This window comes from Pongo pygmaeus, chromosome 6 (genome assembly GCF_028885625.2).
Source record: "Pongo pygmaeus isolate AG05252 chromosome 6, NHGRI_mPonPyg2-v2.0_pri, whole genome shotgun sequence".
Taxonomy (NCBI): Eukaryota; Metazoa; Chordata; class Mammalia; order Primates; family Hominidae; genus Pongo; species Pongo pygmaeus.
Genome location: NC_072379.2, coordinates 11,490,072 through 11,504,514, shown reverse-complemented (window position 1 = coordinate 11,504,514; position 14,443 = coordinate 11,490,072). Strand labels below are relative to the sequence as shown.

Below are 14,443 nucleotides of genomic sequence, written 5' to 3'. Positions count from 1 at the left end.
ATCTCATCGGCTCACTGCAACCTCTACCTCCCAGGTTCAAGCGATCCTCCTGCCTCAGCCTCCCAAGTAGCTGGGACTACAGGCGCCTGCCACCACGCCCGGCTAATTTTTGTATTTTTAGTAGAGATGGGGTTTCACCATGTTGGCCAGGCTGGTCTCCAACTCCCGACCTCAAGTGATCCGCTTGCCTCAGCCTCCCAAAGTGTTGGGATTACAGGCGTGAGCCACCGCGCCGGGCTCACCCTGCATTCTTGCAGCGCCACTGCCTGGCTTAAATCTTTCCTTGGTGCCCCTCCCTGCAGATTGAAGGCCATGCCCCCCAGCCTGGCAAGAGGGCACTCGCCTGGTGACTTGTTTCGCCTGGAATGATCTATGCTCCCTTCTGGCTCACTGGCCCCCGTATCTCCTCTACTGTGAGCATCTGAGTCTTCTTTCAAAGCCCAGTGTGGCATGACCTCCTCCAGGAAGCCCTTCCTGACTGCACAGAACAAATCTCTTCCCCCTGAGGTTTACGGTCTGTGCCGCATCTCTCCTGAAAGCCTGTGTGTTCCCCCACTGTATCCTTGGGCCCAAGGAGCATCAGGGAGAGAAGGATGTGACTCACGGCCTCGAGCTCTTGGTTCCGGGCACGGAAGCGCTCCCTCTGGCTGGAGATGATGGAAAGCAGTGAATCCACTTGGCCCTCTGGCAGGGCACCGCTGGCTGGTGCTGTAGGTCCTAGCAGGTAGAGGAGGGTGGCTTGGGGTGGCAGGAGGCGGAACCCAGCAGGGGGCCCTTTGGGGCGGGTCCCCCAGCCCTGGGGGACTTCTGGCCAAATGCCATGGGGTAGAAGCCACATGGTGTCTGACTCCCTGGTGCTGGGCAGGTCAGGGAAGGGGAGGGGATAGCCGGGGGAACTGGGGAGTGTGACAATGGATGGCAGGGGCTGCCCTGACAATACGGACTCTGGGGAAGGGCCCAGCAACCCCGTCTGCACTGTCAGAGGGCCAGGCCCAGAACTCCCCTCCCAGTCACTCTGTCCTTGAATCTGAGACCCTTGCAGCTGTCAGACTAGGCCTATATCCCCTGGGGAAGCGAAGGGGCAGGAGGGGAACTGGGGAGGCATGGGCACACCCCCAGTATCCCAGTCCAGCAGCCTCAGGTTCTGTCCTCAATACCCAAGGAGGCTGCCTTCGCCTCACTGCATGGACCTCCGGCTGCACTTTGGCAGTGAGGCCTGGCTGATCACCACTCACCAGCCTTTCACGGGCTACCGGCAGGGCCGAAGGGTCAGGGCCCCAAGGTGGGGGGTGTCAGGCTAAGATCCAGAAAGGCAGGTTGGGGGCTCATTCACCTTTTTGTTTTTTAGAGACAGAGTTTCGGTCTGTCGCCCAGGTTGGAGTGCAGTGGCACCATCATAGCTCACTGCAGCCTCCAATTCCTGGGCTCAGGCGATCCTCTCACCTCAGCCTCCAAAGTAGCTGGGACTACAGATGTGCGCCACCACACCTGGCCTTACCTGACCCTTCGAAGGTTGCTGCTGCATTGCAGGCGTGGGGGCCTGACCTTCTTAGAGGAAGGGACTACTCTTTGGGGATCTGGGTTCTCAGGCGGTATCACCTGTCTCCTCTTCCCTCCTCCTCCCTCCATTGGTCAGGCCTCTCCTTACCGTAGAATAGGGCAGTGGCCTCTTTGATGGGCTCCGGGATCTTCTCCAGGCGGTGCTCGGCGGCACCCTGCAGGTGACAGGAAGCGATGAGGAGGTGCCTTCACACAGTGGGCACGGAATATTCCCTTTCAGCATGGCCAAGGCAAATGGCGGGGTGGGTGTGGCAAGGAGTGGGTGGGGCCGTCCGGGGTGCAGGCTGGCTGCAGGAGGGCCCGGACCTGGACGTGTGGCATGAGCTATCAAAGAAGAGATGGCTGGGCCCTGAGTCACTCCTGAGGCCAGAGTTCAGCAGCAGTGCGGCTCTCCTCGCAGCCACTCAGCTTTGACATGCATCAGACACCTGGGCCTCCCTGGCCCTGCAACCAGCCTGCCACGAGACCTGGGACAGCCCAGACTTCTCTCCCGGAGTCCCATTGTGGCCTCTATAGAATGGCAGGTGGGCGAGGAGATGCCCTCCCTGGGCTGTTTATGCCCCAGCCTGCTGTGATCTCTGGGTTCCAGGTCCTTTAGCTGGGAGATGGGTGCATGGTCCTGGCCTTGCTCTGCCTCTGCTCTCAGGGCAGTGCCTGGAAAGAGGGGCCTCCGTGCTACCGCTAGGAAGCCCTGTGGCCTCTGCCCCATGGCCTGTCACCCCAAATCGGAGGCAGGGTGGTATTCATGGAGTAAGCAGGGAGAACCCAATGGTTTTAGGTGACAGCCCTTCTGGGTTGTCCCCAGCTGCCTGATACACAGGCGAATCTGGGAAGTCAGTGTTTGCAGAGGCTAAAATAACCCTGGGTAGGTGGCGAGATGGCCATGGGGCAGGGAGGTGGGCTCACCTCAGCATCGGGCCGCTGGATGGACTGAATGATGCTCAGGTCCTGCTCCAGGCGGGCGATCAGCTCTCTCTGCTCAGTGGCTGTGGCCACAGCCTCAGTGACACGGACCTGCAGCTCCGCACAGCGTCCTGTGGCCAAAGGAAGACATGGCTGTCAGAGGGAGCCTGGTGGGACGCTTGGTGCCCTCCCCTGGTTCTGCCCCTCCAACCCACGGTCTGGAAGCAGGGCCGCCTGGATGCCATGAGAGTGCTGGCTCTTCCTTCCCAACTCACCACTGCCTAGAAGACCCCATTAGACCTAGGGCCTCCTTCAGGAAGCCCTCCCTGACTGTCAGAGGCACTCCTGGCCCCATGCACTCTCTGGATTGGTGAAATCCCCTGGGTAGGAGAAGGAGCTCAGGTCAGGGATTAGGAGAAACCGGTGCAACGTGGCTCTCCCCACGGCTGTTTGGGGGGCCCTGGCCAGCACCTTTCCCTCTCTGGGCCTCACTTTGCTTGTCATGCAGGGGCAAAGAGGCTTAAGTTGCTTCCATAGCTGATGTTCTGGGATAATGTCCAGTGGGAAGCCTGGGGGTAGGAGAGGCAGAGAAAGCTGCCGGGGGTGCAGTGGGGTGTGTAGGGGTCCCATCTCTGGGCTGACAGCAGAGGTGCTTGGTCCCGCCCCCAACAGAGGCTCCAGCTGCAGTGGTGGGGGTGGTGTGGTCCCCAAGGAGTCCCCTGACCCACAGCCCTGTCTGTCTCTCCCTCCTCCAGGTGCCAGGGTCATCTTTATAACAAAGCATCCAAACTGTGACTTTCCTGCCCTGCAGGAGGGTGAGAGACGTCGGGGAAGGGACCCAGACCCAAGCATGCATTGCCAGGCAGGACTTGAGTGACCCAGGAGCCAGGCTGCCCTGAGGGTGAGGTTTGGCCTTGTTTCTGGTTGACTGTGCGACTCAGGGCCACTGGATCTCCCTTTCTGGTCCCAAATGATGACATGTAACATGGTGACAATAACCTTGTTTAGGGTGAGCTGTTGGGGCTGCAGAGAGGAAGTCGGAGGCCTGAGACCCAGGACGCTGTCCTTTGGGGTAGGCTGCACAGCCGCCAGGGGGCACTGTGGCCTCAGAAATGCACAAAGGCTGCAGGCTGTGGGCAGTGCCAGGGAAATGGTATGTGCGGCCTCCTCCTTGGACTCATCCCTGACTGCGCGGCCCGCTGACCGGCTGTCATACCTGCCCTGGCTGGGCTCAGAGTCCTGGGCCAGGATGGGGCAGCCCAGCCTCACCCCCACATGCTCCTGGGTTCCCACTGCACACCAAGTCCTTACAGATGAGTCAGAAAAGACGATTCACATTTTACAGTCGAAGAACGGAGACTTCCAGACCTGGAACCAAACCCAAGGCATCCACCCCCAGCTTTGTCTAAGCCCTTGACCACACCAGAGTCTCGCCTCGTTCAGGCCCCGAATGGATTTATTTTATTTTATTTTATTGAGACAGAGTCTCACTCAGTCACCCAGGCTGGAGTGCAGTGGCTCCATCTCGAGTCACTGCAACCTCCGCCTCCAAGGTTCCATCAATTTTCCTGCCTCAACCTCCTGAGTAGCTGGGACTACAGGCGCCTGCCACCATACCCAGTTAATTTTTGTATTTTTAGTAGAGACGGGGTTTAGCAATGTTGTCCAGGTTGGTCTCAAACTCCCAACCTCAAGTGATCTGTCCGCCTCAACCTCCCAAAGTGCTGAGATTACAGGCGTGAGCCACTGCGCTGGGCCCCTAAATGGATTTCTTCCTTCAGACATTCACTGAGCCCCTGGGTCCCTGGCAGGAAGGTGGTGTCTGCGGAAGTGAGGAGGGGATGAAGGAAGAGGCAGGACCTGAAGACAGGACCCGGCCTTGGAGGGAGGACTGTCGGGGGCAGGGTTGGGGCTGGCCCTGGGCCACCTGCAGGGACTTTAAGGAGACTCCAAAGGGGAGAGGACCAGAGAGACGATAAATGCCATGCCCTCCTGGCCTGGGTGCAGAGTTCTTGGGTCCTGGCCTGTGGGATGGGATGGCAGAGCCGGCCACGCATGCTTAGGATGGGAGGTGGACAGCAGTTGTGAGATGTAGGGAGACGAAACCACCAGAAAGCTAATGGGGCCTTGGGTCACATTAATAGAGGTGAAGGGCCTCGACCAAGGGAGGGGATGCTTCAGTTTGGCCACAAACAGGAGCACATCCAAGAACTGTGCTGGGACTGATCCCATGGGGACAGACTCCTGGGATAAAAAGAGGGTGTTAAGCCCCAACAAGGCTCAGGGAAACCACATTCCACCTCAGGGATGAGGGCCTGGGGGACAGAGAGACAGGGCTGAGATGGGGAACCTTTGCAGAGGTGACTTTTGCCCGGCCAGAGTGAGCCCTTTTCCCTGGAGGTGTGCGCCTGGCAAGAGGGGTAGATAAAAAGCTGCTGAGATGATTCCTTGCACTGCCTGTTTTATCTGCCCCCAGTCTGTGGCCACCCCAGTGTGGTCTTGGTCAGGTCCCTGGGGTGGCAGCGACTTGCAGCTCCCAGCGCCATCCGTGGGCACCAGGGAGATGATGGGGTGCGTGGGCCTGGTCCCTGTGCACTTGTTCCTGTGCCTGCTCCTGCAGGGGTGGGCACACCGTCCCGCTGTGCATATAGGTGACATTCTGTGCGGGTGTGAGCACCCTGGCTGCAAACTCTCTATCCTAGGCTGCCCTGGTTCCCAGCTGGTGGCCCGCTATCCTGGAGAGGGTCCATGTGTTAAGCTGGCCTGGAGGCCTGGCCATTGGCGCTGCTGCAGACGCTCTGGGCACTGGGTTAGCTCCTGAGGGGATCTCAGGGTGCAGGGCTGAGTGGTTGGGGGAGGCCATCCCTGAAGAGGTGGCTTGGGGTGATAGGAGCACAGGCCAGTTGCACGGGCAGCAGAATTGGGGGATGGCTGCTTGTGAGGCAGAGAGAACAGGCTGGGTAAGACAGGGCAGCAGAGGCTGGCAGGCGGTGAGACTGGAGGGAAGGCTCTGGGTAGAGGGGGGTGGACAGAGAACTGGAGGCTGCAGGGGACAGGATCTGGACACTGTTCCAGAGCCCAGCTGGATCCCAGCAGCAACCAGAGCTGTGCTTTGAAACTGTCACTCCATGCTGGGAGGATGCGAAGGCCAGGAGACTGGCTGTGCGGGCTTCCCCCAGAGAGGGGCCTCAGTTAGATGTACTTAGAGAAGGACAGGGCCTCACCAGCCACGGGAGGGTCCCCTATCCCCCACCAGCTGCCTCACCCTGCCTTCTCTGCTGGAGGCTGGAACACGCAGGTGGGGAAGCTGGGGTCACATCTCTGGTGGCCACTTGATGTCAAGTCCAGAACCGGGCTTGCATTCTGGCCCTGCCTTTTATGAATTTCACGACCTTCGGCAAGTTCTTCAACCTCTGGAGTACAGGGCTCTGGGGCGAGGCCACAGAAGGAGCTGGAGAGAGAGCTGTGGACCCCATCGCTGTACAGAACCCAGGTGGGGAGGCTCGGGCCTGGCCCCCTGTGGGGGAAGGGGTGGGCAGCTGGATGGCTCGGTTCTGGTAAGCACAAAGGTGCTTGTGAACAGCTAAGGGTATGTGTGTGGTGGGGTTTGGACCTGTGGACCTGAGGCTGGAGATGCTGGTTGAGGAGATCTAGGGCCCCGACGGTCAGAGCTTGGGAGCGTTTGGGGGGCTTGGAAGAAGACAGGAAGATGAGGGAAACTTTGGAACTTCTTAGAGACTGGTTCGATGGTTGTGACCAAAATGCTGTAATGAGTTAAGACTTTGGGGGTGGGCGTGGTGGCCCATGCCTGTAATCCCAGCATTTTGGGAGGCTGAGGTGGGCGGATCACCTGAGGTCAGGAGTTTGAGACCAGCCTTGGCCAACATGGTGAAAACTCGTCTCTACTAAAAATACAAAAAAAAAAAAAAAAAAATCAGCCGGGCATGGTGGCGGGCGCCTGTAATCCCAGCTATTTGGGAGGCTGAGGCAGGAGAATGGCTTGAACCTGGGAGGCGGAGGTTACAGTGAGCTGAGATGGCACCATTGTACTCCAGCCTGGGCAACAAGAGCAAAACTCCATCTCAAAAAAAAAAAAAAAAAAAAGACTTTGGGGTACTGTTGGAAAGGCATGATTGTATTTTGCAATGTGAGAAGGACATGAGATTTGCGTGAGGAGGGCAGGAGTGGAATGATACAGTTTGGATATTCATCCCTGTCCACATCTCATGTTGAAATGTAATCAAGCCAGGTGCAGTGGCTCTTGCCTATAATTCCAGCACTTTGGGAGGCTGAGGAGGGAGCCCAGGAATTCAAGACCAGCCTGGGAAACATGGAAAAACCCTGTCTCTACAAAAAAAAAACCCACAAAAAAAATTAGCTGGGTGTGGTGGTGTAGCTGTAGTCCCAGCTACTAGGGAGGCTGAGATGGGAGGATCACCTGAGCCCAGGAGGCAGAGGTTGCAGTGAGCTGTGATCACACCACTGCACTCTTGCTTGGGTGACAGAGTGAGACCCTGTCTCAAAAAAAAAAAAAAAAAATGTAATTAATCCCCAGTGTTGGAAGTGGGGCCTGGTGGGAGGTGTTTGGGGGACAGGGCGGGTCCCTCGTGGCACGGTGCTGTCTCTGAGATAGAGATCTGGTTGTTTAAGGAGCGTGGCACCTGCCCCACCCCCATTCTCTCTCTCTTCCTCCTGGCCTCGCCATGTCTCACACCTGCTCCCACTTCGCCTTCCGCCACGAGTAAAGGCTCCAACGCCTCCCCAGAAGCCAAACCGACGCCAGCACCACGCTTCTGGTACAGCCTGCAGAACCATGAGCCAAAGAAACCTCTTTTCTTGATAAATTACACAGCCTCAGGTATTTCTCTATAGCAATGCCAGAACAGCTAATACAGAACATCAGGGGTGGTGGACAGGTCCTGAGAGAGTGCTGCTGTGAGGTGGCCAGAGCCTCAGGGGGTGACCCACAAAGGGGGTCCCGCAAAGACCCTGAGAAGAGGCGGCAGAAGGCAGGGGAGACACCAGGAGGATGCATGTGAAGGCACCAAGATGAGGCAGGAGGGTCAATGAATACCGAGGGTCAGGGGGTCAGAAGCTACAGAGAGGCTGAGCGAGGCGAAGGTGTTGTCGTCGAGCTGGTGGGGGTATGCAGGGCTGCAAGGCACAGCCCGATGGGCAGAACTGGTGAAAGAGCAGTAACATGTGCCCGAGAGGGGATCTTGAGAAGCATGGAGTGTGTGGAATGGACCATCTGCAACCCAGAAACCCAGGAGAGAGGGACAGATTTTGTTTAGGGGAGAGAGGGGGATGACAGGTGATGGATGAATAAGTGAGCATAAGACAGGGAAAGGGGCTTGGAAAAGGAGTCTGTGGGGCAAGGGCCCAAGATGGTCCCCTTCCCCTCACGAAAGACTGGGACCTCATCCTTCTGAGAGAACCCGGAAAGACATCCTAGAGGGGGCACCTCACAGAGGGGAGGAGGGAATCAAAGCATCTTTAAGCTCAAGACTTCAGGAGGGCTCGGCGCGGTGGCTCATGGCTGGAATCCAGCACTTTGGGAGGCAGAGGTGGTAGCATCGCTGGAGCTCAGGTGTTTGAGACCAGCATGGGCAACATGGCAAAACGTCATCTCTACAGAAAAATAAAAAAATTAGCCAGGCATCGTGGTGTGCACCTGTGGTCCCAGCTACTAAGGAGGCTAAGGTGGGAGGATCGCTTGAGTCCAGGAGTTCAAGGCTGCAGAGAGCTACGACTGTACCACTGCACTCCAGGCTGGGTGATAGAGCAAGACCCTGTCCCCTTCTGCCCCACACCCAAAAAAAGTCTAGGCATGATTTCTGACTGCAGAAGGATTAAATGCAGAGACTTATCATAGTAAGGCCAGCGGTGTTGTACCTACGGTTTTCCTGAAGGCATGACGGGCCCCTGTCTTTTTATTTATTTATTTTTTTGAGACAGAGTTTCACTCTTGACACCCAGGCTAGAGTACAATGTTGTGATCTTGGCTCACTGCAACCTCTGTCTCCCAGGTTCAAGAGATTCTCCTGCCTCAGCCTCTCAAATAGCTGGGATTACAGGCATGCACCACCACGCCTGGCTAATTTTTGTATTTTTAGTAGAGACAGAGTTTCGTCACGTTGGCCAGGCTGGTCTTGAACTCCTGACCTGATGTGATCCACCCATCTCAGCCTCCCAAAGTGCTGGGATTACAGGCATGAGCCACCACGCCCAGCCGCCCCTGTCTTATTAAATCACTTGCAGGCCAGGTAGGAACGGTGGAGATGCTCGGTGCACATGGTATCTCTGCTAGGAGGACACTGAGGGGGCCAAGCTGCTGCCTCATCCACCCCTCCCTGCCTCTGCACCTGTAGATCCTGCAGGTAGCCACAGGTGACCACTGAGCCCCCCCGGCCGGCTCTCCATGCCTGCAGGTGCTGGCCCCCACCCCTACTCGATGGGGTCTCCAGCAATGCCACCCTCTCCTGCAGCGCCAGCTCTTGCTTCTTCCTTCTACATACAGGCAAGCATGTTCTCCTACCAGGCATGTACACATGCACACACGCCCCTTCCTTTGACCTCACTCCGGCAAAACTCCTTGAAGAAGCTGTCTCTTCTCAAGCATCTAATTCCGCTCCTCCAATTCCTCAAGCCCTTCACATCAGACTCTGCCGCCCCCCAACGCCGACTGTCCTTGCCAAGGTCCCTAATGACCTCCGCACATTGCCACGTCCTTGTTTTTCGGCTCTCATCTGAGCTGCTGTGTTAGCAGCTAGTTTCCAGGTCACCGACCCTCCTGGGCCTCCTTCCCCGGCTGGCTGCTCTGTCCCTGTTTCCTTGACTGGTCCTTGCCCTCCCTGCTAAGCTTCTTGCTGCTGCTGCACAGGGACCGTCCACAGATGCCTCACTCTGCCCTCTCATCCACTCTGGCCATGCGGCATGCCACTGACAAGCCGATGGCTCCCCAGTGTGGGACTCCAGTCCAAGCCTCTCCTTGGATTTATCTTCTACTTGATCTTCTACTGGCATTTCAACCTTCACAGGTCTGAATTTCAGCCTGATCCCTTCCTCCCCAAGCCCAAGTGTGGACCCCTGTAGTCCAGCCCTGGGAGGTGACATCTGCAGGGATAGGCAGAGACCCCCTTCCCGGCCTGACCCAGCTCTCTGCGACCCTTCGGTGGCTCAGACCAAACCCCGGAGGTAGCCTCACTCCTCTCCATCACTCTTGATGCTGAATCTGTCTTAAGTCTCTCTCTCTCTTTTTTTTTTTGAGACGGAGTCTCACTCTGTCACCCAGGCTAGAGTGCAGTGGTGTCATCTCGACTCACTGCAACCTCCACCTCTTGGGTTCAAGAGATTCTCCTGCCTCAGCCTCCTGAGTAGCTGGGACTACAAGCATGAACCACCACGCCCGTCTAATTTTTGTATTTTTAGTAGAGACAGGGTTTCACCATGTTGGTCAGGCTGGTCTCAAACTCCTGGCTTGAAGTGACCCGCCCACCTCGGCCTCCCAAAGTGCTGGGACTACAGGTGTGAGCCATTGTGCCTGCCGTAAGTCTCATTTTTGGCTCTACTTTCAAAATATCTCCAGAATCCAGTCCCTTGTTACCACTGCTGCCACCTAGTCTGAGTCATGACCACCTTTCATTGCGATGATGGCATCAGCCTCCTCATTGGCCTCCCTCTGCCATCTATGCTCTGGGCACCAAGCAGCAGCCAGAGAGAGCCTTTTAAAAAGTTGGTCAGGTGCAACTGGCTCATGCCTGTAATCCCAGGACTTTGGGAGGCTGAGGCAGGAAGATTGCTTGAGTCCAGGAGTTTGAGAACACCCTGGGCAACATAGCCAAACTGTCTCTACAAAAAATTAAAATATTAGCCATGTGTGGTGGTGCACGCCTGTCCCCGCTACTTGGGAGGCTGAGGCAGGAGGATTGCTTGAGCCCAGGAGGTCAAGGCTGCAGTGAGCGATGATTATGCCACTGCCCTCCAGCCTGGGCAACAGAGTGAGACCCTGTCTCTTAAAAAAAATAGTGAGCTCGTAAGGTGCAGTGGTTGCAGACAACAGCCTCTTCAGTAAAGTACATAGTCTGTTTCTTTCTTTCTCTTTTTTTTTGAGACAGATTTTTGCTCTTGTTGTCCAGGCTGGAGTACAGTGGCATAATCTCGGCTCACTGCAACCTCTGCCTCCTGGGTTCAAGCAATTCTTCTGCCTCAGCCTCCCGAGTAGCTGGGATTACAGGCGCCCGCTACCATGCCTGGCTAATTTTTGTATTTTTAGTAGAGACAGGGTTTCGTCATGTTGGCCAGGCTGGTCCGGAACTCCTGACCTCAGGTGATCCACCCACCTTGGCCTCCCAAGGTGCTGGGATTACAGGCGTGAGCCACCACGCCCGGCCACATAGTCTGTTTCTTATATGGGTTGCCCTAAGGAACCTTGGAGACAATTCTTTCCACTGGACATTTGTGTCTCTGACCTCGTGCTGTCTGTGGCACCAGGCAAGTATTCGGGGTGCCCTTGGAAAGCCCCAGGGTGTGACAGCCAGGGTTCACGTTGGCCAGGTCATTGTGTCTATCCGTACTAACAGCAGAACAATGGGCGTGTGATTGAGGCCATACGCAGGGCCAAGTCCACGTTCCCTGGCTGCCAGAAGATCCACAGCACAAAGCAGCGGGCTTCGACCAAGCTCAGTGTGAAAGAAATTGATCCCACACGGTGGCTGAGAAGCAGCTCATCTGGCATGGCTCGGGGGGTCAAACCCAGCCCCAGTCGTGGCCTCCTGGGTGAGCTTCTGAGGGCTTCCCCTGTGCTGACCCCTCCTTACTCACTCCTACGATTAACTCCTACTTCCTGTTTCTCCACCAGAGCCAGGACCCTCTGTTCAAACCCTCCAAGGGCCCCCAGTTGACTCAGAGTAAAAACCAAAGCCTCGGCAATGACCGACAAGGCCCCCATGCTCCGCCTCTCCCTGGTCTCTTCTGACGTTATCGCCTCCCGCTCCCTCCTGGTCACGGTGCTGCGGCCATGCTGGTTTCCAGAGACATTTGCACCACGAGACCTTTGAACTGGCGGTTCCCACTGCCTAGAACGTCCTTCCTTCTCACATCTGCAGGGCTCGTTCCCTCAGCTCTGCCAGGACTGTTTAGAAGTTAACTTCTGGGCTGGGCGCGATGGCTCACGCCTGTAATCCCAGCACTTTGGGAGGCCGAGGCGGGTGGATCACCTGAGGTCAGGAGTTCGAGACCAGCCTGGCCAAGATGGTGAAACCCCGTCTCTACTAAAAATACAAAAAATTAGCCGGGCTCGGTGGTGGGCGCCTGTAATCCCAGCTACTTGGGAGGCTGAGGCAGGAGAATCACTTGAACCCAGGAGGTGGAGGTTGCAGTGAGCTGACATCGCGCCACTGCACTCTAGCCTGGGTGACAGAGCAAGATTCCGTCTCAAAAAAAAAAAAAAAAAAAAGTTGCTGGAAGCCAGGAGTTTGAGACCAGCCTGGGTAACATAGCGAGACTTCGTCTCTACAAAAAATATAAAAATTAGCCAAAAGTGGTGATGTGTGCCTGTAGTCCCAGTTACTAGGGAGGCTGGGAGGATCACTTGAGCCCAAGAGTTAGAGTCTGCAGTGAGCTATGATCACACCACTGCACTTCAGCCTGGGTGACAGAGTGAGACCCTGTCTCAAAAAAAAGAGAAAAAGATAAAAAATTAAACAAAGACGCGAACTTCTTAGGGAGGCCTACCCTGACCACCCGATTTAAAACTTTAACCCTTTTCGGCTGGGCGCAGTGGCTCCCAGCACTATGGGAGGCTGAAGCGGACAGATCACCTGAGGTCAGGAGTTTGGGACCAGAATGGACAACATGATGAAACCCCTGTCTCTACTAAACATAACAAAAATTAGCTGGACGTGGTGGCATGCACCAGTAATCCCAGCTACTTGGGAGGCTGAGGCAGGAGAATTGCTTGAACCTGGGAGGAGGAGGTTGCAGTGAGCTGAGATTGTGTCACTGCACTCTAGCCTGGGCAACAGAGTGAGACTCCATCTCAAAAAAAAAAAAAAAAAAAAAGGCTGGGTGTGGGTGGCTCACGCCTGTAATCCCAGTACTTTGGGATGCCAAGGCGGGTGGATCACTTGAGATCAGGAGTTCGAGACCAGCCTGCCCAATGTGGTGAAACCCCTGTCTCTATTAAAAATACAAAAATTAGCTGGACGTGGTGGCATGCACCTGTAATCCCAGCTGCTTGGGAGGCTGCGGCAGGAGAATCGCCTGAACCTGGGAGGTGGGGGTTGCAGTGAACTGAGATCATGCCATTGCACTCCAGCCTGAGCAACAGAGCAAGACTTCATCTCCAAAAAAAAGAAAAAAAAAAAAAACAAAAACAAAACTTTAACCCTTTTCACTTGCTCTTCCCATCCTCCTTATAACACTGATCACCTTCGAAGCAACTATCTCATTCACTTATTTATTACGTCTACTGTCTGTCCCTCCCACAAGGTGAGCTCCTGGTTTGCCCTGTAATAACCCCAGCGTGTAAGGCAGCGGCCCACAGTCAGCCTTCGGTATGTATTAGCTCACGGGCGAGTGAATGCTACCCCACGGCAAGCATCTGTTTCCTCAGTTGGAAAGTTGCACCGGGATTCCCACAGCTGCAGGGTCTCCCAGGCTGGGGCACAGCTGGCCCTCTTTGCGATCCGTCTGATGTAAGCATCTACCACGGCTCAGTCCCACCCCATCACAGCCAAACCCAGAGGCCATGTGTGTTAGAGGAGACTAGAGACCCCAGGAGATGGGGCCTGGCCACGGGCAGCAAGGCCCTGGCAGGGCCAGCCAGTCCTCTGCTGCTTCCACTGCCAGTAACTGCATAGGCCTCACTTGGATCCTTCCAGGCTCTGCCCTGCCACTGGGTGCTGGGTGAGTGGTTTCCAGGTCTTCTCACTGGGTCCTCTCAGTAACCCTGTGAGTTATCCATCCATCCATCCATCCATTCATCCATCCATCCATGATGGAGTCTTGCATTGTCGCCCAGGCTGGAATGCAGTGGAGGTATCACGGCTCACTACAACCTTTGCCTCGGGTTCAAGCGATTCTCCTGCCTCAGCCTCCTGAGTGGCTACAGGTGCCCACCACCATGCCCGGCTAATTTTTTGTCTTTTTAGTAGAGACGGGGTTTCACCGTGTTAGCCAGGATGGTCTCAATCTCCTGAACTCGTCATCCACCCGCCTCGGCCTCCCAAAGTGCTGGGATTACAGGCATGAGCCACCTACCTCTTATTTTTTCAATTGGAGACGGGGTCTCACTCCGTCACCCAGGCCGGAGTGCAGTGGTGCAATTACAGCTCACTGCAGCCTTGAGCTCCTGGGCTCAAGCGATCCTTCAGGCTCCCGTGTAGCTGGGACTACAGGCATGTGCCAGCACATCCGGCGAATTTTAAAGATTTTTGTAGAGACGGGGTCTTGCTCTGTGTCCCAGGATGGGTCTTGAACTCCCGGCCTCAAGTGATCCTCCTGCCTTGGCTTCCCAAAGCCTTGGGATTACAGGTGTGAGCCATCGTGCCCGACCGAGTTTGGCTTTTTATATCCCCTTTACAGAGACAGAAACAGAAGCACTAGGAAGTTAAACTCATTCATTCTTTCAAAGATTTCCTGAGTGTCGACTTAAGACTTGCTCACGGTCATCAGCCCCTAAGAAACGCTGCTGGGATCCTGATACAGCCAGTGTCTCTTGACCACAGACACTAACACCTCCCTGAACAGTGGGAGGGTTGTCCTCAAATCCTGCTCCCTGGAGACACACCACTGCCCCAAATGGGCAGCTCTGCTATTACTTATCCATACTCGATTCTGCTTGAAAAAAAAAAAGGGGCTCTTCGTATTGGTATTATTTATTTTTTATTTTTTTGAGCCAGAGTCTCACTCTTGCCCAGGCTGGAGTGCAGTGGCGCAATCTTGGCTCACTGCAACCTCCGCCTCCTGGGTTCAAGCG

The 14,443-nt window shown here is 55.8% G+C and overlaps 1 protein-coding gene across 3 annotated transcripts in view; it reads right to left on the bottom strand.

Annotated features, from left to right (window-relative positions):
• The window catches only part of CUX1 (cut like homeobox 1), a 464,969-nt gene that overhangs the window by 7,905 nt on the left and 442,621 nt on the right, over positions 1-14,443 (bottom strand). For all 3 annotated transcript variants that reach the window (XM_054496503.2, XM_054496504.2, XM_054496502.2), the window contains exons 15-17: positions 2,467-2,594; positions 1,649-1,715; positions 605-717 (exon numbers count right to left, since the gene is read on the bottom strand). In XM_054496503.2, coding sequence (XP_054352478.1) covers positions 605-717; positions 1,649-1,715; positions 2,467-2,594 — 308 coding nt within the window. The remainder of the gene's footprint in view (positions 1-604; positions 718-1,648; positions 1,716-2,466; positions 2,595-14,443) is intronic.